Genomic DNA, 20,904 nt, shown 5'->3' with positions numbered 1-20,904 from the left:
GTAACTTTTGCAGTATAGCTGTTACAGGAAAACAGTGTAAATTTGGGTGACTCTCTTTTTTTACTCTTTTTTTTTTTCCCCTCCTTCGCTCAGGCCAGGAACTGCTATAGCTGAAACAAGTGCAGAAGTGAGACTGACCTAGATCGTTTCACGCGGTGGAGACTCCTCTCCTGCTTTGCAGCTTCCCGTAGGGATGCTGTGCCAGGACGGAGCCGGAGCCATCTGCGCGGCCGGGAGCGCTCCTCCCCGGCTCCCGCGCTGCCCCGCTCCCGGCGGGTTTCTCCTCCGGGCCCGCGCCCCCAGCTCCCCGTTTCGGGGCGCGTTGGTGTCGCACGCTGGCTTTGGCCATTGCTCTTCTGCTCTCCACCTCCCGCCTTCGCCCATGGAGCCCGGGGCATCGTAATCCGCAGCGGGAGCGGCGGCTCTGCGCGCGGTGCAGCCCCATGGGAAACTCCCGCGGCGATGGACTGGCCGCGGCTGCTCGGAGGGGCTCGCGCTCTCCCCGGCCCCGATGGCTGTTTTTGGGGCCGGCTGCCGTGCCCAGCCGGGACGGCGGGTGCATCGCAGCCCCCGGCCAGCAGAGCCGCCCGCTCCTCATGCCGGCGGCACGGACAAGCCAAGGGCCCCGGCCGGCGGTGGGGCGGCAGGGACGGCAGGGACGGCCGGCTGGGGGTTCAGGGCGGTGTGAAACTTTGTGCCTGTGCCTAAACAGCGATTTTAGAGGCTGAGCAGAGCTAGCAGAGCCTATTTAGGTCACTTCGGCGAACTCTGTTCTCTCTGACAGAGACAGATGAACAGCGCGAGCGGCTGGGTGCGAGCGGCTGGCACCGCTGGGCCAGGACAGCCAGGGACAACCAGGACAGCCAGGACATCTGGGGCAGCCAGGACAGCCAGGGACAACCAGGACAGCCAGGACATCTGGGACAGCCAGGACAGCCAGGACAACGAGGGACAGCTAGGACAGCCAGGGACAACTGGGACAACCTGGGACAGCCAGGACAGCCAGGACAGCCAGGACAACGAGGGACAGCTAGGACAGCCAGGGACAACTGGGACAACCTGGGACAGCCAGGACAGCCAGGACAACCAGGACAACTGGGACAATGGGGACAACCAGGACACCCAGGACAAGCAGGGACAACCAGGAGAGCCAGGACAGCCAGGGACAACCAGGACAGTCAGGACACCTAGGGACAGCCAGGACAGGCAGGGACAACAAGGGACAACAGGGACAGCCGGGACAGCCGGGACAGCTGGGACAGGCGGCACAGCAGGCTCTTGCGCAGGCGGGTGCCCCTGCCTGGGAGCAGCGGGTGCCGGCGGGAGACGGTGTCGGGACGAGGTCTGCGCGCGACGCCAACGTTTGCAACACGCCTGCAGCAGTCGCACGTGCCGGGGCAGCAGCGCTGGGGCGGCGGGCTCTGCCGGAGGGGGACGAGCGGGGACGCCTCTTCGCCGCGCCGCGGGAGGTGACTGCGCCGGCCGGGCTCCAGCGGAGAGCAGCAGCGGCCCCGGCGGGAGCGCAGCGGTGACGCACCAGCGCCCCGACAATTCGCGTGTGAGCGCCCAAGGAGCGTGCATGAGCACCCCAGTAATGCGCGCGTGGGTGCCCGGCAAACGCATGAGCACCCGCTTACTGCACACATGAACGCTCCGCCAGTGCACCCACGAGCGACTAAAGAGATTACGCATGAGCACCCAGTCAGTATGCGCACGGGCATGCAATTCCTGCACACGCCAGCGCCCAACGGCTTCCTGCCTGAGCGGCCGGTAGGCGCCCGCAGGAACGCCCGGGCGCGCGCGTGCGTCAGCACGCGTGGCGCCTGCCTACGGCCCGAGCAGCAGGGGAAGCGCCCCGCGGGCGCCCGCCCCGACGCAGCCGGCCACGGCCGAGCGTGCCCGCGGCGGGGAGAGCTGCTCGGCGCACGCTGAGCTGGGGACAGCGGGAGGAAAGGGGCTTACGTCAGTGTGCGTTCGATTCTTTATATTTTCCTCTTTCTCCCTACCCAGATCGGTGGTTAGAAGTTCGTTTTAATGGGCAATACATTAAATAAACGTTCCCCAAGTTGAGACTGCTTTGCAACGCAAATCCAGTTGCAGGAGCAAAAGAGCAAAGCGTGCTCCAAAAGCACGCGGGCTCGACAGGGCTTTTCCTTTGGGGTTCGGGTTTTTTTTTTTGGTCCCCTCTAAATCCCCTCTGGCCCGTCAGCAGAGGGGAGAGCGAAGGGAGCCGCCGGCCCCGCAGGGAGCCGACGACCTGAACGCCTCTTAACGGGGCTCGCGAGTCGCTCCGCGGCCGCTGGCGGAGGCCCGTCGCTCCGGCCGGCGGGAGCCCGACAGCCGGGGGACGAGCCGCAGAGCGCCTCGGGGCTGCGGCCCGGGGGCCCACGGCCTTGCTGCGGGCTGCGGGCGCCGGCAGCGGCGCGGGGCGTTTGCAGGAGCTGCCCGGAGGGAGGACCGGGCGCCGGCGAGGCGGCTCGCAGGCGGCGGGTCCCCGAAGGCGTCGGGACCCGACTCGAGGAGCTCCGCAGCCGGCAGGCGGTGCAGATGTTTTATCGCCCTAAATTTGTGAACGACAAACCTTGAGACTTGGAGACGGAAACTGCTGTTAAGGGACTGCTCGTGGTGACCGGACCGCGGCGTCAGCCGGGGCAGCTTCCCCCTGGAAATTTACAGGGTGGGTTTTCCTGGTTTTGTTCCCCCATGAGGTTTATTCAGGCTCTGCAAGGGGTGTCGGCGGGAGACGACGACACACGCTCAGCCGGGTGCTGAAACCTCCGTCGCGAAGCAGGTTGATCACAGCAGCCCGGGACCGGTAGCGAACGTGGCTTAAGGCGGCTCGCAAAACACTTGCCCAAACAATCGACTCCTGGCAAAAAATAACGCGCTCTCCCAATTGGTCCAGCAGCCTCCGGCGGGGCCGGGGCCGGGGCCGGCGAGGGTCCCGGCTGCAGAAACGGGACGGGGTCGCAGGGAGGCGCAAGGCCCGGAGGGGCCCCGGCGCACCTCCGCCAGCGGCCCGCGGGACCGGGGTTGGCTCCTGCCAGCCGTCGCCCTCCGCAAAGGCTTAACCGGGGCGGGGGGGGGGGGTTAAATTCTTTGGCCGGGTCTCCCCGGCGCTTGCGTTTCGTTTCCTTTTCGTCTCTAAAAGGAAGGTGCCGGCACACCTCTCCCTCGCAGGAATCGGCCGCGGAAGCACGGCTCCCTGCCGCCGCGGCGTCTCCCCACGAGCCCGGGCAGGCGGCGGCCCTCGAGCGGAGCCGCTCGCGGCGAGCTCTCCGCAGCCGGGCCCGTCTCCCTTGGGTCCGGGCGAAGCGCCTTCTACTGAGCCCTTGGAGCAATTTATAAATAAACCTTTTTGTCGTGACTCAGGCACGCGTCCGCCTCGGGGCCATTTGAAGTGCTTTCTTCCATGGCGGCTGCGACCCTGCCTGCGCGAGGCGAGGAGACGCGCGGCGGCGGCGGTCCTGTCCAGGACAGGACGGGACAGGACAGGTCCTGTCCAGGACAGGGTCCTGTCCTGTCCCTCCAGGGCGCCCGGGGGCGTTCGGCCCGGCGGGTGCCCCGGCGGGTGCTCCGGCGGCGCGCGGGTGCTCCGGGCGCTGGGACGAGCCCTGGCCACGGCCGCGCAGGGGGGCTGCAGCTCTGCGCCTCCGCCTCGGCCACGCGGACGGGGAGCACCCGCGAGGCTCGAGCACCCGCGGCCCCGCAGCGAGCAGCACCGCCACAGACAGCCAGGCCGGCGTGGCACGGCACGGGGACCCTGGTGCGGGGACCCTGGCGTGGGGACCCTGGCATGGTGACACTGGCGTGGGGACCCTGGTGTGGGGACCCTGGCATGGTGACGCTGGTGCAGTGACCCTGGCATGGGGACCCCGGTGTGGTGACCCTGGCATGGTGACCCTGGCGTGGGGACCCTGCTGTGGGGACCCTGGCACAGGGACCCTGGTGCGGGGACCCTGGTGCGGGGACCCTTATGTGGTGACCCTAGCATGGTGACCCTGGCATGGTGACCCTGTCGCAGGGACCCTGGCGTGGGGATCCTGGCGTGGGGACCCTGATGCGGTGACCCTGGTGTGGGGACCCTGGCATGGGGACCGTGGTGCAGGGATCCTGGCATGGGGACCCTGATGCGGTGACCCTGGCGTGGGGACCCCGGTGCGGGGACCCTGGTGCAGGGACCCTTATGTGGTGACCTTGGCATGGTGACCCTGGCTCGGTGACCCTGATGTGGTGACCCTGGCATGGTGACCCTGGCACTTTGACCCTGGCGCGGGGACCCTGGCATGGTGACCCTGGCACTTTGACCCTGGCGCGGGGACCCTGCTGCGGGGACCCTGGCGCGGGGACCCTGGCGCACGCCGGCTGCCCCGGCCCCACGCCGCGCTCGGCCGCGTGCAGCCTGGGATGCTGCTGGTGCGGCGCGGGGCCGCCCCGTCCCGTCCCGCCCCGTCCCGTCCCGTCCCGCTGCATCCCCGCCACCTCCGGGGCAGGTCCCCTCCGCCTCGCCCTGCTCCCGGCCCCGCGGCCCCGGCCCCCGCGCCCGGCCTGGAGCAGCCCTCAAGCACTAGCAGGAGCTGATGCAGAAGCACCAAGGCGGAGGGGGCACGTCTCCGGCTCCGCCGCCGCCGCCGCCCGGGAGCGAAGAGCCCGTCCATTATTCACCGTAGCCACGCAGGGGCAGCTCCACGTTCACAACACCTCGGCCCGAGGCCGGGATTTGACGGCCTTAGCGCTGCCCTGCTGCGGTCACGGTCATTGCAGCTCTCTGCTCCGGCCACCTCTCGATTTACGGCCGCTTTGGTCCCCAGGCGGAGCAGCTCCCTGCCCCGGCGGCGGGCCAGCGGCTGCGCGGCGGGGTTCCCAAAATCCGCACGCCGCCAGGGGCGTGGGCGCCCCGCCGCTCCCGCGCCGGCAGGGCGACCCGCCGCCCGTGCCCTCCGATCCGCCCGGCTTTGGGCATCTGCAACGACGCGCCCGGGGGCCGGGCTGCGCGGCAGCCTGAAAGCAGGCGCTGGCCCCCGGCAGCCGGCGGCGGCGGCTCCCCAGGCGGCTGCGCCCCGGCCCCTGCCCGCGTTACGCTGGCCGCGCGGAAGAAGGCCTCCCTTGCAGACAGTTCGTTCTCCTCGTTTAGCCTGATCTTGTCGTGGTTCCTCCTCACCGTGTCAGAGCGGACCCGTTTCTGGGCCCGTTCAGGACTAGAAAACCGTTTATTTGCTGTGCGCGTCTTTGACCAGCGCCTCGGAGGCCGGCAGAGGCCCCCCGGGAAATACCCAGGCAGCCTGCCGAGGGGCACGGCGCGTCCGCACATCACATCCATCTCAGGACCCCGCGTGGCCTCCCTGGTCCTCAAGGCCACGCGCGCAATTAAACCTGGCCTCGTTAGGAGCCGCCGCCGGCGGTGCGCCCGGCCGGCTGGCAGGGACAGCCCTCGCCCCGGCGCCCGCCTGGTTTTGTCGGGCTTTTCTTCAAGCGGCTTTGGCGAAGGTCTTCTTGGCGCCTCTGCTCAAGTGAAATGGAGCAACAAAAAGGCGAGCCGGCTCGGGGCCAGCCGGCCAGATGGGCACGCCGGGGCGGCCCGGAGGCCGGGGCATGCCCGGAGCACGGCAGGAGTCCCGCGCGGGGGAGACAGTGTCGCGCCCGCTGCCGAGGACCGCGGCCAGGCTCCGCCGGCCCCAGCAGCTCCCTCGCTGCCATCTCCAGGGCTCGACCGCGTTAAACCCCACCGATGGGCGCGCGGGCAGCAGGGAGGAGTTACAGGCGTGAACCCCCTTCGCCTTTTCCCACGGTTCGCGGTCCCCACGCCATGGACGACAGCGGCTTCGGGTCGGTCCTGCAACACGTCCCTGGGGAGCGGGGGCTGCGGAGCCGCTAACGCTGAGCTTTGCCACCGCTTCAGGCTGGCGAAAGCAGTAACGCCACGCTGGGATATCGCAGCGCTGAATCGGGCCTTTGCCTGGACTCGGGGGTGAACAGAGGGTTTTATTCTCCCCTTTGTCCTCAGCTTGGCTTTCACGTGCACGTGCAACACGAGGAGCCTGGCGTGACGCAGCCCTCCTGTCCTCTGCATGCTGCTCTGTCCTGCTACCGGAGAGCACACCTGAATCTTTTCTGGGGAGATGGGGAGCAAAAAGACCTTTCTGCTGTTGAGATATGAGACACTGCCATTATCCTCAGCCAAGCAGCCCGTGTCACCTCTGCCCAGGCCATCAGCATCGCTGAAGTGGCCTCCCGTCCTGGCTTCCTCTCCCTGTCCCTCACCTCCAAAATGTCATAGGTTTCCCATGCTTGCTGGCACCGCAGCCAATCTAAGCGCTACGCGCTGGAGACAAGCTCTTGAGGTGAACGCATGATGAAGCTGCTCGAAAGGCCCTGTGTCACCTCTGGGAACCGGAGCGGCGTGGGGCCGGTGCGACCCCCGGCTCTGGACCGTCTCAGCTTTCCCAGGCGAAGCAGGGCTGGGCCTGGCGGGGCTCGGCCGAGGAGCCCTCAAGGACAAGCCGCGGCTCCAGCTGGTGTTTTGGTGAAAGATGGTCTTCCTCCCCACCCTTGTTTGGTGTTCTCCAAGCTCTGCTTCCAGTTTGAAAGGAGGAAAAATTGGGAAACGAGAGAGCCCCTGTGACCCGTCCCGGAGGTGGGCGAGCTGTGGGGCACAGGGGACGCTGGCGGCGGGGAGGGGACCCTCCCGGTTGTGTGGTGGTGGCTCTGGAACTGCTCTTATCTTGGAGACGCTTCCCCTGGTATCACGTCACGAGGCGGAGGAGTTATATGACCGAGCTCCCGGAGACCTGGTTTTATTCCTAATGGGGCCACTGACATCCTCGGTGACCTCTTGCAGGTCGCTCACTCCTTCTGTTGCCTTAGTTTGCTCAGCTGTGAATAGGAGGAGCTGCAATAATGCTAGTAACCTCGGGAGGGTATCACAAGGCTCAATTAATCAACGACCATAATGCACTTGAAGATCTCAGGTGGAAGACACAGCAGAAGCGCAAAGTTACAATCAACACTGACAGAACGGGCTTTTTACTCCTAAGTTGAGCTGCCTGTGCAGGACTACTTTGCGCCCGGCCGCCCCTGGGCTGCAAACAGATCTCTGGACTCAGGAAGGTCTCACGTGATGGCAGGAGCCTGCTGGCACCGATCCACGTGCAAGAGCGGGAGTTAGGCGCACCAGAGCTGCCGAAGCGCAGCCAGGGCTGGGGCGGGGAGAGCAGCCGCCCGGAGCGCAGCGTCGCGGCCGCAAGTCCCTGCTGCCACCGCGAAGATGCCCCCCCGGGATCTTTCACAGAGTTGGGAATATAATCCCAATCCTGCGGAGGCCCCCTCTGCTTTCAAGGCTGCCCTCTTATTAGCGCCTGGCAGGCGTGCTGCGCTCTCCCCGGGGCGGCAGCCGCCGCCAGCAGCCAAGGCGGGGGGCGCGGGGGACCAGGGATGCAGAGCTGCCCCCCCCCACCCACCCTCACAGGAGATCAGGGCCACCCAAGCCAGCGTGGACCCTCACAGGAGATCGGGGACATCAGGGGAGCAGGCCTCCCCCCGGACACCAGGGCCCCCCCCCGGGCAGTGGGGACCCCCTAGGTGATGGGACCCCCCCCAAGACAGTGCTCCCGCAGGGAATCAGGGCCCCCAAAGCAATGTCCCCCAAGGGATCAGACCCCCCCCCAGGGGATCAGACCCCCCCCAGAAGGATCAGGCCCCCCCAAGGGATGACCCCCCCCTTCCAGAAGTGCCCCCCTGGGGATCAGGGCCCCCCCTCCCCAAAGGGATCACGGGCCCCCCAGGGCAATGCCCCCAAAGGGACCACGGCCCCCCCGCGAGGGATGAGGGCCCCCCCGGGGGCTCAGACCCCCACAAGGCGGTGCCTCCCGGGAGATCAGGGCCCCCCCGGGGGATCAGCGTCCGTCCCCCCCCCAAGGGATCAGCCCCTCTCCAAAGGGATCACGGCCCCCCAGGGCAATGTCCCCCCGGGACATCAGCCCCCCCCCCCCGGCAGTGCCCGCAGGGGACGAGCCCCCCCGGGACCAGGCCCCAGGCGGTGCCCCCCCCCCGGCACGGCCCCTCAGGGCAGCGGGGGCACCTGCCCCCCCCCACCCCGGCACCGCCCCGCCCCGCCCCGAGCCGCCGCGCGGCATTGTGGGATGAAACAGGATGTAGGCAGAGCAGCGCGGGCGGACGGGCCGGGGCGGCGGGCCGCGCCGCGGTGCAGCCAATAGGAGCGCGGCGGGCGGCGAGGCGCAGCCAATGGGGGCGCGGCGAGCCGCGCGCCGCAGCGGGCGGGGCGGTATTTGAGCGCGGCGCGGCGGCGCGGCGCAGAGCGCTCGGCGCGGCGCACGGAGCGGAGCGGGCTGAGGCGAGCGGCGCGGCAGGGCGCGCGCGGGTCCGGGCCTCCTCCGCCTCCGCCCTTCTCTTCCTCCCCCTCTTCTTCCTCCTCCTCTTCTTCTTCTTCTTCCTCCTCTGTGCCTCGCCCTCCCGGGGTGGCCTTGTCACTGTGAAGGTGAGCGACGCCCGCCGCGCCGAGGCCGCGGGGCTCGGCGCCTCTGAGGAGACGGCGGGGGGGGGGGAGGGGGTCGCGGCCTTTGGGCGGCTCTGCCCTGCGCTGTCGGCCCCGCTCGGGCCTCGCCCTGCCCCGGTGGCTCCGTCGCCGGCTGTTAGGGGCCCCGCTCCGGGCAAGGTCACGGCCGCTCCCGGCGTTGCCCCGGTGAAGGTCACGCCTTGCCCCGGCCTGCCCGTGCGCCCGCCTCCCGGGAGCCGCCTCCTGCCCCGGTGGGGGAAGGGGTGGGTGCTGGGCCCTGCCTGAACCCCTTCCTAAGGGCCCCTTGTGTCCTGGTAGGGGAAGGGGGTGGGTGCTGGGCTGTGGCTGAACCCCTTCCCAAGGCCCCTTGTGTCCTGGTAGGGGAAGGGGGTGGGTGCTGGGCTGTGGCTGAACCCCTTCCCAAGGCCCCTTGTGCCCTGGTAGGGGAAGGGAGTGGGTGCTGGGCTGTGGCTGAACCCCTTCCCAAGGCCCCTTGTGCCCTGGTAGGGGAAGGGGGTGGGTGCTGGGCTGTGGCTGAATTCCTTCCCAAGGCCCCTTGTGCCCTGGTAGGGGAAGGGGGTGGGTGCTGGGCTGTGGCTGAACCCCTTCCCAAGGCCCCTTGTGCCCTGGTAGGGGAAGGGGGTGGGTGCTGGGCTGTGGCTGAATTCCTTCCCAAGGCCCCTTGTGCCCTGGTAGGGGAAGGGGGTGGGTGCTGGGCTGTGGCTGAACCCCTTCCCAAGGCCCCTTGTGCCCTGGTAGGGGAAGGGGGTGGGTGCTGGGCTGTGGCTGAATTCCTTCCCAAGGCCCCTTGTGCCCTGGTAGGGGAAGGGGTGGGTGCTGGGCTGTGGCTGAATTCCTTCCTAAGGCCCCTTGTGCCCTGGTAGGGGAAGGGGGTGGGTGCTGGGCTGTGGCTGAACCCCTTCCCAAGGCCCCTTGTGCCCTGGTAGGGGAAGGGGGTGGGTGCTGGGCTGTGGCTGAATTCCTTCCCAAGGCCCCTTGTGCCCTGGTAGGGGAAGGGGTGGGTGCTGGGCTGTGGCTGAATTCCTTCCCAAGGCCCCTTGTGCCCTGGTAGGGGAAGGGGGTGGGTGCTGGGCTGTGGCTGAATTCCTTCCTAAGGCCCCTTGTGCCCTGGTAGGGGAAGGGGTGGGTGCTGGGCTGTGGCTGAAGCCCAAGGTCTCATCCTGCCCTAGGATGGTGTGGGGGCTGTGGCCGCCTCTCTCAAGGCCCCATCCTGCCCTGTCCTGGCATAAGGGTGGTTGCTGGGGCTGTACCCTCTTTCTTCCCCCACAGCCTCATCCTGCCCTGAAGGGGAGGGGTGGGTGCTGGGGCTGTGTTTCTACTGAGTTGTGTGGGGGGGCTCTGCCCATCCCCCATATAGGGCTGGGCTTGGGTGGCAAGACCCTGAGGGCTGGCCATGGTCTGTAGTTTGGGGATAAGGTGTGTACATAGTGGTGCTGGGCTGCCTTACAGGGGGTGCACCCTTGACTGCATGGGGGATGAGTCAGGGCTGGGGCCCTTCTATGTGGTCTGCGGGTCAGCGTAAGGGTGGCACATGGGAGTTGCTCCCTGAGCCACAGCAGGCGCAGGGACCCTCCTGCCAGCAGCGCAGCTGGCTGTAGCCACCAGCCCCCTGTCACGGCTGCCCTGCAAAGGCTGCTCTGCCCTGGAGCAGTGCAGTGCTGGGGAGGGCAGACTGGCCAACATTTGCAGCTCTAGGGAAGGATAATTGTTTTTTCTCCTATGGTACTGTTGGCCCTTGGCAGGGTGGGCCTGCGTGGATGTGCTCCTGGCCTAAACAGCAAAGAAGGAAAATGATTTCCGCAGGTTACTTGATGACTAGCTATGTAATGGTAAATGTCCTCTGAACTCAGGATATAGCAGGGGCATGTGAAGGCCTGATGTGCCTGAGACTTCAAACATACCCTCCTCTCTTTCTGAAGAGGTCTTTCTAGGAAAAAATGACCCTAAACTAAATTTCTATTGCTTTCTTTTCTTGTGTGCTGGAACCCCAGAAGATTTTTGCCAAAGGAGGCCAGCCCTCTGGGTAGTAAATCCAAATCCAGTTGATTTGGCTTTTCTTAGCTGTTTTGCCCTGCCAGGGTTGTTTTTGAGCTGTAGGCTAAAACCCACTGGCTTAAATCACAGTGCAGAAGGAAACAAACTGGCTGGAAATGTTTTCCTCAGCGCTGTGATAGAGGCATGCGCTCTCTGTTGGCATTTGAGCTCAGTTTATGTTCCTCCTGATGCTATTAGTGTATGCTAATAGCAGTGCTCTATTAAACATATCTAAAACGTATAAATTAAGGTTGCAATAGAAGTCTTCAACTACAGGCAGAGTGAAGAATTGAAGTATTGTAATCATAGGGTTGCAATTATGTAACTGGATTCTCTTTCTCTCTGGTTAGCAGGCTCATTTAATTGCTGTAACAAAGCTACTCCTTCAGTTTTCTGGGACTGTTCCAGGAAGCAATCATTGCAGCAGATTTTCTCCGCTCCCCAGTGGAGCTAAAAATGTGTAGTTTCACTACCTCAAAACATCTTTGGTAGTATAGCTCAGACTTACAGCCCAGACTTAAAGAGTTTAGTAAACTTAATGGTGCTCTGCAAGCTTAATTGAAGGCACTCCTTGCCATTAAGAGGCTTATTCTCACAGTTTTAAGGTACTCTAGCAAGTACTGCTGCCAAGGTGACCAGCAGTGGTCCTTCTTGGTGCAGGCCTTCACCTGATTAGTCCCCCCGGATATACAAGGCCCAGTCAGCGAGGCACGTGTTATGGTTTGGGAGCAGTGGGCCTGGTGTCCTGAGAGGGTGTTAGAGTGCACTGGTCAGCAGTAGGACTGCACAGGGCTTCTTTGCTAGTGTATGCGTTTGGGACCTTTGCTTGAAGACAGACATCAGGACTGGGATTGCAAAAAACCACTTTCTGTGGCAACATGAACTGCACAGAAAACTTCCCAATGCTGAATGCCTCCTTGAAAAGGCCATGGAAGACCTACATGTAAATGGCTCCACACTGACTAGTACAAAACACCTTGACCCCTTTCACCCTGTAAGGTAATTAAGCATTCAGATCAAATGTGCCACTTTCTGGTTTCTTAAAGGTCATATAGTACTGGCATGCTGGTTTCCAGGACCTGTGTTGTGGCTCACATGCAGAGGAAGAAAAACTGGAGGCCATTTGCTAGGGCCCTGGCTGTGCCAGCTCTGTGGTGGGGCTTGTTTCCCCTCCAGGCCTAGTGTTCCTAGGCTGCAGCAGCATGGTGTTAACCTGTTCCTGGTCTCTCAGACCTGCTTTGCATGTGAACAGCTGAAGTCTAGGTTTCAGCAGCAAACCAGTGGTGAGGTGAGGGAATGACAGGCTGGATGTGGAAGAGCTCTCATTCTAGGCTGAACTAGAAACAGTAACTGCAACTCTTAGCGTGGGGTGAAGTAAAAGCACTGCATGCTTCCTGAGCCATGATACTGGAGATGGGCAGTTCAGGGTCTCCTGCTTGCAAGGCTCTGAACAGCTGAGGCTCCAAACTGCTGGTGCACCTTGAAAGCAAACTTGTCTGTGATGTATTGATGTGCAGGAGGGCTATGTCTCTCTGCAGCTCTCGTCTCCTCCCACACAGTAAGCCTTTTCTGCATGTGTTTAATGCAGGTGGTGATGTTGGACTATTTCTGGTCTAACCTCCAGACTGTGCCAATGCTACGGTGTTCCAGCTGTAAGGAGAATCTTTGTCTGGGACCACTGTAGGCTACCCTGATATCATCACTGGGGGTGCAATAGGGGTTTTGTAGTATTAGCTTGTGACGCAGCCTGCCATAGGAAGGACAACCTCTGATGCACTGGAGGGCTCCTCCCTTGGGAAGGGATTAAAGGAATCTATGTTCTGCCTTAGGTTCACGATGTCTGACAGAAAGGCTGTGATCAAGAATGCAGACATGTCTGAGGACATGCAGCAGGATGCTGTAGACTGTGCTACACAGGCAATGGAGAAGTACAACATAGAAAAGGACATTGCAGCATACATAAAGAAGGTAACTAAGGGGAGAGGGGGGCTGCTCTGGTTGTGAGTTACTGAAGCACTTATGTACATGTGCCTGTCATGGGTCTGTTTGTCTGAGACTTCGTGCTCCCCTGTTTGGAGGGAGGAAATGCTTTCTTCTCTGCTCTGCTGCTAATTCCAAGGGGATGGAATGTCTTCTACAAGGTCAGAGGAAAGCTATGGCAGAGTGAGGCCTGGTCTCTTGCTCTGGCAGGCTCTGAGCAAATGGCATGACTGCTGTCCCTCTGAATTTGCCAGCCTGGAAAGAGCTGGCTGTAGTTGCTTGTTAGGACTTGCTCCACAGATGCTGCTGCTGCTTAAACTTGACTTGCAGTAGCAGTGCAGAGGTGGGATTACTCTGAAGTTTCACTTACAAGTGGGTGTGCTGCCTAGTCTGGGCTAAACGCAGCTGTGCATGTGTAGCTCTGTTCTGCTGTGTTTGTGGCACTGTGGTGGGTGGGTGTGTGGAGGAGGATGGGGTCTTGCGTTAGCCAGCAAGATTGTGTGAAGATGCTGCTTTAAAAGCAGTGCAAGCAATTGTCCTGACTCGCAAGAAGGTGCCTGTTTACAGGAGGCCATCAGCTTAGTCACATGCTTGACAGTGTCTGGGGAGCTGTCAGTTCCCTCTGTGTAGCCACTTCTGCCTGTGGTCAGGCAAAGTGCTTTTGAAGGAGGAAAATGCAGTTACCTAGGTCATGCAGTCCTGGCCCCTGGGCTAGCTTTTGGATCTTGCTTGTAATCTAAGCTTAAATGTACAGGATTCAAAGGTGTCTTATAACTTCTCAGATCACTTTCATCTGATGAGGCAAGATTTATCCCAAAATGCTTGGGGCAGTGCAGCCTATAAAGGGAATGAATGCAGCAAAAGACTTCCGAAAAAGTTTGACTTTATTTCCTAAGAGTGTGTGTTGGGAGGAGGGAAGCAACAATTTGATGCACCTTCATGCCCTGGCAAGAAAGCTTTTCCTTATTTCAAAGGTTACCTGCAAAGAGCTTAAACTGTCTTGCTGCTGTCTGAGAACTAACGCTTGCTTTAATCTTCGATGTTGAGTCTGTTCTTCTGGCGCTCTCAGGGCTGGGAAGGGTGTTCTTGGGAGAGTAGCAGTTAGAGGGAAGGAAATGGTCTTTAACCCTTTTCTCCCTGCCAAAAAATTAAAAGACTAAGTCAGTATTCAGCTTACTCGCCTCTGACCTCTCAGGCCTTCACATGCTGTCTGGCCTATGAATTTTCCTGCTCATTTTCACTGCAGGTTCTTTCTCTCCTTTGTGAACAAGAGTCCTAAACAGTAGAAGTCAGACTTCTTCCTTTTTTAGGTGACCTTTAAGCTCAAATGCCTTGGTAGAGCAGACATGCCAAAATCTTTTTTTATTTTTTGTGAGTGGGCTTGGAATGGGAGAGGAGAAATGTTCCCTTGAGCTAGCCTACATGCATGGCTTGAATAGCACTTTACCAAGAAGAGCTCTTAAATCTGCTCTTTCTGCCCAGGGCTGGTGTGTGTGCAGTCTTGAGAGGATTTGCTTGTGCTGGATCATTCAAACAATCCAGTGCAGAGGTCTGGCTTGTGTCAGTCAGTACCCTCCTTAATACAATAGTGTATTGCAATGGGGAATCTAAAGACACTGCAGGTGGGAGGAGAGGCGTTAGTGTATGAACAGAACCAGCTAAGAATTTGTGCTTAGAACTATTTTCATGTGGGCTTTCTTGGCCTTAATGCCTCTATTCTCTGTTTCTTCAGGAATTTGACAAGAAATACAACCCAACTTGGCACTGCATTGTTGGCAGAAACTTTGGCAGCTATGTAACACATGAGACAAAGCACTTCATCTATTTTTACTTGGGTCAGGTTGCAATTCTCCTCTTCAAGTCTGGATAGGAAGTAGGAGCAAGTGAAACTTGGACTGTAATGCACTGATGGCTGAAGCCACGACTCCCTTTAACATGGCTATGCCGCTGCATGGACTGTATACTATATTTAATGTGTATATGTTGCAGTAAAAATCTACTTCTGTTTAGTTGCCTGGGAAGAAGGCGGCATTTTTTGTTACTGCTTTTTTGTTGTATTGCACTAGGAAAAACCTGTAAATGCTTAAACAATGGCCTTTACGTGGGAAGAAATAAAACTATTCCACAACAGCTCCCTCAGTGGTAATTCCTTCTTTGAGGCTGGGAAAACTTCTTTGGGCAGGCCAAAAAAAGACCTTGTTGACTTCCTTATCAAGTTTTATTAGACTGTTACTCTCGAAATGAGGAGCAATGCCAGCGTGAGCCTCTGTACCCACCCTGCAGACTGTAGAGAGCTGGCTCTCCCAGTAACCTCAGTGCAGGTACTTAGACCTTCCCTGAAAGTTGGTGGGGTGGCTCTTGTTAGTGGCATTTTCATCCAAAAGTTGAACTCCACCTTGGACTGTGATAAACAGACTTGCAGCTGGCACCCTCAGTGTTTGTTCTTTTTCCAGTGCCCATCACTGTATTTCTGGCTCTGCTGAAACATACTGAGCTAGACTTGTAAGCAACTCAGCCTGGTCTAGAAGACTTCAATAAACATCTCCCTTGAGTTGCTGGTGTGGAGCAGAAAGCGGCACGCTGTGGCTGAAGTCTTTAGACCTTGCTGCTAAGATCTAAGGCTGGCCTTGTGGCCCATCCCCCAATGGACTAGGCTATCAAATTGGTGACTACTGACAACAGCTTTGTTTGGTATATTCTTAGCCAGTTGTCTCAACACTGCCTTAACTTGATGCTCTCCTTAAAGCAAGCTAGTCATGTGGAAGACTTGTAAGTGGCCACTGTCTCCTTTCTTATTTTCTGTAGCTGATAAGCTATTTCTGGAGGGCTGTCCTCCATGTTCTGATACCTGCTTTTGTTCTTAAAGCACAGTACCAAGAAGTTAAATTTACATGTGATGTTTGTGTGAAGGAAACTCATGTGACATCTGCTTCAAAGGCAGAGAAAATGTCTCGGTCTCCAATAGGTTCAGCAGTGATGTTGTCTTAGTATGTACTGATTCTTGGATTAAACTGCAGGAAGTTTTATTTTATCTGGGTGGGGAGAATCCTTCCGGCGGACAAAAATGCTGTGTGATGGCTAAGTAAACCTTCGGTGCTTGCAGTAAGGTCTATTTATTGGTTTGTTAACTAATACATAGACAATCACTTGGCTGGTGAGCCTGACTCACGTCTCTGGGATGAACTTGGGGTGGTGTTGGTAACAAGCCATTGCTTTTAATCCCCACTGGGGGGGAAGGGCACAGTGAGGGGAGCTATTCATTGTGAAATGACTTGATGACCCAGGTTGACTACTTCCTGAAGTAAAGTCCTTCTTGTCTCTGTGCAAAATCCAAAGTATGCCTAATTTTGTAATATTGATAGAATCATGTTGTAACTAGAAAGAATGTAGCTGTCATAACTTCATGTTGATGGAAATGTCTGCACTGGGGGAAATGTGCCTTGGACTGTCTGGGGCACCCTTGTGGTCTTGTCTACTCAGAACTCCACTCTTGATCTGAAAGGAGAATGTTTTGGGTTTGTTTTCTTTTGTTTTCCAAGCATGAGTCTAATGTGAACCTGTTCACAGTCTGTTGTGGAGCAAGATATGTTCCTGTCATAACTGCAATGGCTCAAATACCATTTATTTTTTTCAAACATTAAAGGTGAATTGACACATTTCAACAGCCTCTAGTTTCTTCATTGCTAGCTGTCCAGAGCAAAAAAAAAATCGCATTTGTCCAGAGTAAGTGAGCTGCAAGTTCTGTGGCCTGGAAGATGCTGCTGATCCAATGGAGGCAGGTTCATAGAGGGGGAGAAATTCAACCTGAACAGCATATTATGTCCCATCTGTGCTGGTGCTGACTTCCAGCTTGGCTCAAACTCCAAACCAGAAGGAAGGATCCTGGGGTGAGTGTTATCCTGCTGCAGCCCTGATGGGATGGTTTTGTGCTGAGTAACCTAGATATGAAGGCATTAGGGCTAGCCTCTTAATGACTTCACACAAACTCCTAGTAGTATAGCAGCTAAGGTCATGGCTCCTTCACATGCTCAAAGGTCTTTCTTGCTTTGCAGGAAAGTAGATTGCCCCTTCGTGCTTCCTCCCTCAGCTTGGTTTAAAAAGGTGAGATCTGAGACACTGTTCCTAGCTGCTTGGAGCTGGTATGTTTAATTTCCCCCACATACACACCTGCCCCAGGGGAGGTGGGCTTATCCTTAAAAACAAATCAACCCCCTTAGGTCTCTAACTTGCTCTTGACACAACTTAACTGTGGGTTTGTAGTCTTCCTGATTTTTTTTTTTTTTTTTTTTTTGGAAAAGCTGCTGTGGGCTCTTAACTGTGGTAGTGCAATGACCATGCTGTAGGTAACACCTCAGCATGGGAAATAAGAGGGAACTGAGCTTTAGACAAAAGTCTGAGAAGCTCAAGTAGCTATAAAATTAGCTGACTCTCAAATAAGTAGTACTATGGTTTTGTTGCATGCAGCCAATCTGTCTAACTTGCACCTTACAATGTTAAAAAGCAGAGGTGGTTTCTACTTTGGGGGGAGCTGGGAGTGACACTCCTCCTCCACTCCTCCCTAAATAGTCCCAGCAAGCCTTTTGGCTGGAAGTGTAGTTGCATGGCTTAAGATGCAGCCGTGCTGCACTGAGGCTCTGCATTCCTGGCATGGCTAGGTCTGATTTAACACTGCTGCTCCTAGGGAAACCCTTGCAGCCTGTCTGGAGTAGTTAAGCCTTTCTGGTGCACAGTGGGTCTTGCTCGAAGCAGGTAAAAACTGGCTACAAATGTCAGCTGGAGCACAGGAGGCTGCTAATCCAAAGTAGAGATGAAAAAAATTTTTCTTCTGTTAGTTCCATATGTGGGAAACCACCCATTTTGACCACTGTATAGTTGTATCCAGTGATTCTAGCGCTAGTGTAAATCTGTTCAGAGCAGGGAGCGGAGAACCTGCTGGTGGCTGGAGGGACTGCATTCCCTGCAACCGTTTCATGCAAGTAGAAAGTAGGTTTGTTGCTTCCCTGGCTGTGTCATTGCAACAGAAGTCCCTCCTTCAGGCTAGAGAAAAAAGACTAGCTCACACCTTTAGCAATTAGGCAGTGAAACTGAGCCCTGCTCACCCTCTGTGTAACCCATGCAACGGACACCAGTCCTCTGTGTCCTGAGCCATCCTTTTAAATGATTTATTGTGTAGCGCTGGCGTTCCAGAGGTTCCAAACTGCCTGAAGTTAAGCAGCAGTTCCCTCTACGTGGCTGTGAACAGGGTGAGGCTTTACAAGGAGCTTTCTGTCCCTGCTGCCTTCCCAGAGTGCTCCCCAGCAGCTGTCTGACAGTTTTTGGCTTTGACTTTTTCCATTGCCAGGCTCTGCTTTTGTCTCTGATTTCCACCACATGCAGGTGTTCTGCATTAGGACTTGGAATGTTAACTGTTTCCCTGCTGAAGAGGTTGACAGTGTCCCTAGGATTGCTGCTCAGTTTCAATGGGAGCACAAAACTATTTTGAAACATCTGGACCTGGCGTACTGAATGGAAGGTATGTATCTGGGAGAAACAACTGAAGAGAGAAACTGCTTCCAGATGTTTTTAGGCAAAAGTGCTATTTAAATGTAAATTCAATATACTGTTGTTCTCCTGCTTTACCAGCATTCTGAAAATGTTTAATTGAAGCAAAGTCCAAGATACTGGCTGCTGTTTGTGAATGGGGGTTTAGATGCAGGATGGTGTTTAGAGATGCGCATGTTCATTTGCTATGATTAACAGTGCAGTTCATGGTTGGGCGGAATATTACATTATTTTCTTTTCCATGCCAAGTTATTCAATTCTTCATGTAGAACATTTCTTCCAGATGTGCTGTAAAAAGCAAAGTTTTGTGAAACTGGAGTATGTATATAGGCTGGGTTTTGGTGGCTTTGCTACTTGTGTGCAATTGTTAGTCATTATCTAGGGTTCCTTCTTCTGCCGAGGGAATGTGGAGTAAAGCAGTGGGAGAAGATGTGTTTGTCTATTTGCCAGCTTGCGCTCTGCCCCACTGGCATGATATTCTTTCTCCTCCGTGGCTACCTGTGGCTTAGGGAAGGGACACAGTGACTGCCAGATCCTCCTGACGCTGGGCAATGCTGAACGTGAGCTGGGCACTACAGCCTTGAGAGCACCAAGGCTTCATGTCAGTGCTCCCCCTTACTTCTGTGCAGCAAAGTAGCTGTGTGGCACTGCCATTTGCGGTGTTTCGCATCTTTTCCAAGCATGTGGAAGGAGTGCTCGTCTCTGGTAGACCCAGTACCCAAAGGACATGTTCCTTTTCACAGGGTTTTTGCAGGAGATTCGAGATGAAAAGGGGAAACATGGAAAGCATTTTTATCTTGCTTTCAGCCTCTGACTGGTAAATCCTTTGGAAGCCAGTGCCACTTTGTGAAGGAAGCAGGGCTGTACTGTCCCTGCCCACCTGAGGTTTCCCTGGTCTTTGTTCTATTTATTGAGCAAAGATGCTGACACCTTTACCCAGACTGTGACTCATAGCAACAATGTCTATGTATAACCCGTGGTTCTCAGAGCACTTTATAGATACAGGAGCAGAGGAGCCAACTGTGTTTATAAAAAGATGATCAGATGTTTCCTCCCTTAGGGCAGTGTCTAGCTGAGGCTGAGTAATAACTCATTACCAATGAGACAAATAACTGCTTATCATCAGGTCAGTGGCTTCATCAGCCCATCCAGTTAGTGACCCCAAACACCATGCTTATCTGGGGGCTGCCCTGCATGAACACCCGTGGTCTCAGGAGTGGTCTCTCAGCGTCAAGCCCGGGAAGGGTAGCAGGGGAGCGCCTCGCCTCTCCTCCGCAAAAGTCCTTTGTTACAGAGCACAACAAAGCAGAGCGGGGAATTACAGTGAAGCTGCCTGTTGCCGTGCTGGAGACCTGGGGTCTGGATTTCTTCAGCACAGTTAAATGTTGTTGCTCTATAATAGAGGGAGCGGAGGAGCATGGGGATTGCTATAAAGGCAGAACACAGTCTAGACTATGTCTCAAAATGTCTGTCAGGCCCACAGCAACCCCTGTGTCCGGATTGCCCTGGGCAGCCTCTAGATGGATTTTGCTTGTTTTTTTTTTTTTTTTTTTTTTTAGCATCTAGCTGCTGCTTTTGTGTGTTAAACTGCCTCAGACCCCCTTCTTCTTGAACCTGGAGGGACCAGCCTGGGAAGGATCATTGTTGATGTCTGCTGCCAGCTGCTGCCGCAGATATGGACTTGCTGGGCTCCTGCTCTGGTCCCCTGGCCCTTTCCTTGCAGGAAGCTGGCAGCCAGCCTTGGTAGGTGCAACTCCTGGGAAGGCAACACCAGGCTCTGCTGCACTGCTTGGCAAGATTTGACCCTGGATTAAGCTCAAGGAACAGTTTTATCAGGCCCTGGTGTAGCTCGTTCTCTCTTGTCTATGGAAGGAGGCTGTTTTAGTGGCTTTATGCTCCTTGTCTTTCTGTCCTTAAAGCAGAGGCACCAGAGCTCTCTGTGGCCTGGTAGAAAAATCTATAATGGGTCAGCACAGCGTGTCGCAAAGGCAATCTGAGAGCACCGTGGGGGCTGTGGGTGCCTGGTGGGAAGAGTAACGCTTTATGACGTGCCCCATCTCAGCATGGTGCTGTCCCTCTCTGCCCAGCTGGCAGTGAAGCAGCCTTTGCTCACAGGTCTCCCTCGAGGACTGGTGCTTTGGAGCAGGTGCTGAGGGGCAGTGGAGAGCAGGGCCAGCTCCCATTCTCTGGCCGCAGCAGGCCTCGCTGGACCTGGGGCCGGGACCCTCATGGGCCTTGTCAGAGGCTTTCATCAGCCAGCTCCCACTCAGACGCGATCCTCTGGCCCGACTGCCCCAGCCCTGCCTGATGCGAAGCAATCTTTCCATTTCCTTTGTTCCCTTCCTTGCTGGCAGGTCTCTGCTGATTTACGGGCATTGCTCAGCAGTTTGACCGCAGCTCACCTGCTTGCCCAGGCCCAGCTGGGCTTTGTGCCCTCTCCCTGGGGCTGCGGGCTCAGAGGGCAGCTTGGCCTCCCCTGGCTCCTGGCCAGCAGGGTTTAAAGGAGAGATCCCAGCTGCCCCATGCAATAGAGTTCCTCACATTTAAACATGTGCATGGCCTTTTCTTTCTCCTGCCAGCCCGGGTGTGAATGAAGTGCTTTCAGTGGGAGGAGATAGCTGGGAACCATTCTCTCGCCTTGCATTGGTTACAGCCCATAAAAAAATCCAAGGAATTTGCCACAGTGGTCCCTTGCTCTCATTCAGCTTCAGTCAAAGCCAGCCTTTGTTCCCAGTGCCACAGCCGACAAGTCTGACACACGTGTTGTACGGGGCTGGGTTCTGCAAAGCTGTTGTGTGCTCCGGCCAAGCACACCG

General features: G+C 57.5%; 1 protein-coding gene across 2 annotated transcripts; it reads left to right on the top strand.

Moving 5' to 3' along the window:
• The first annotated feature begins 8,259 nt into the window (after nucleotides 1-8,259).
• DYNLL2 (dynein light chain LC8-type 2) lies at nucleotides 8,260-16,209 on the top strand. 2 transcript variants are annotated; one of them, XM_068910364.1, is made up of 3 exons: nucleotides 8,260-8,494; nucleotides 12,397-12,535; nucleotides 14,280-16,209. In XM_068910364.1, the coding sequence occupies exons 2-3, from the start codon at nucleotides 12,404-12,406 to the stop codon at nucleotides 14,415-14,417; spliced, it is 270 nt and encodes an 89-aa protein (XP_068766465.1). In that variant the 5' UTR covers nucleotides 8,260-8,494; nucleotides 12,397-12,403; the 3' UTR covers nucleotides 14,418-16,209. The 2 variants fall into 2 exon arrangements, with proteins under 2 accessions (XP_068766465.1, XP_009688690.1); XM_009690395.2 differs by lacking the exon at nucleotides 8,260-8,494 and having other exon boundaries at nucleotides 12,368-12,535.
• The last annotated feature ends 4,695 nt before the right edge of the window (nucleotides 16,210-20,904 follow it).

Source organism: Struthio camelus, chromosome 16 (genome assembly GCF_040807025.1).
Source record: "Struthio camelus isolate bStrCam1 chromosome 16, bStrCam1.hap1, whole genome shotgun sequence".
Lineage (NCBI taxonomy): Eukaryota > Metazoa > Chordata > Aves > Struthioniformes > Struthionidae > Struthio > Struthio camelus.
Note: the sequence above shows the minus strand (reverse complement) of the source record. Positions and strands in the feature narration are given on the sequence as shown.

Excerpts from the sequence above, each read along its gene's own strand:
- DYNLL2 (XM_009690395.2), top strand. The coding sequence starts at position 12,383 with ATGTTCTGCCTTAGGTTCACGATGTCTGACAGAAAGGCTGTGATCAAG. Across the intron at positions 12,536-14,279 it reads TTGCAGCATACATAAAGAAG|GAATTTGACAAGAAATACAA; the intron begins GTAACTAAGGGG and ends CTGTTTCTTCAG.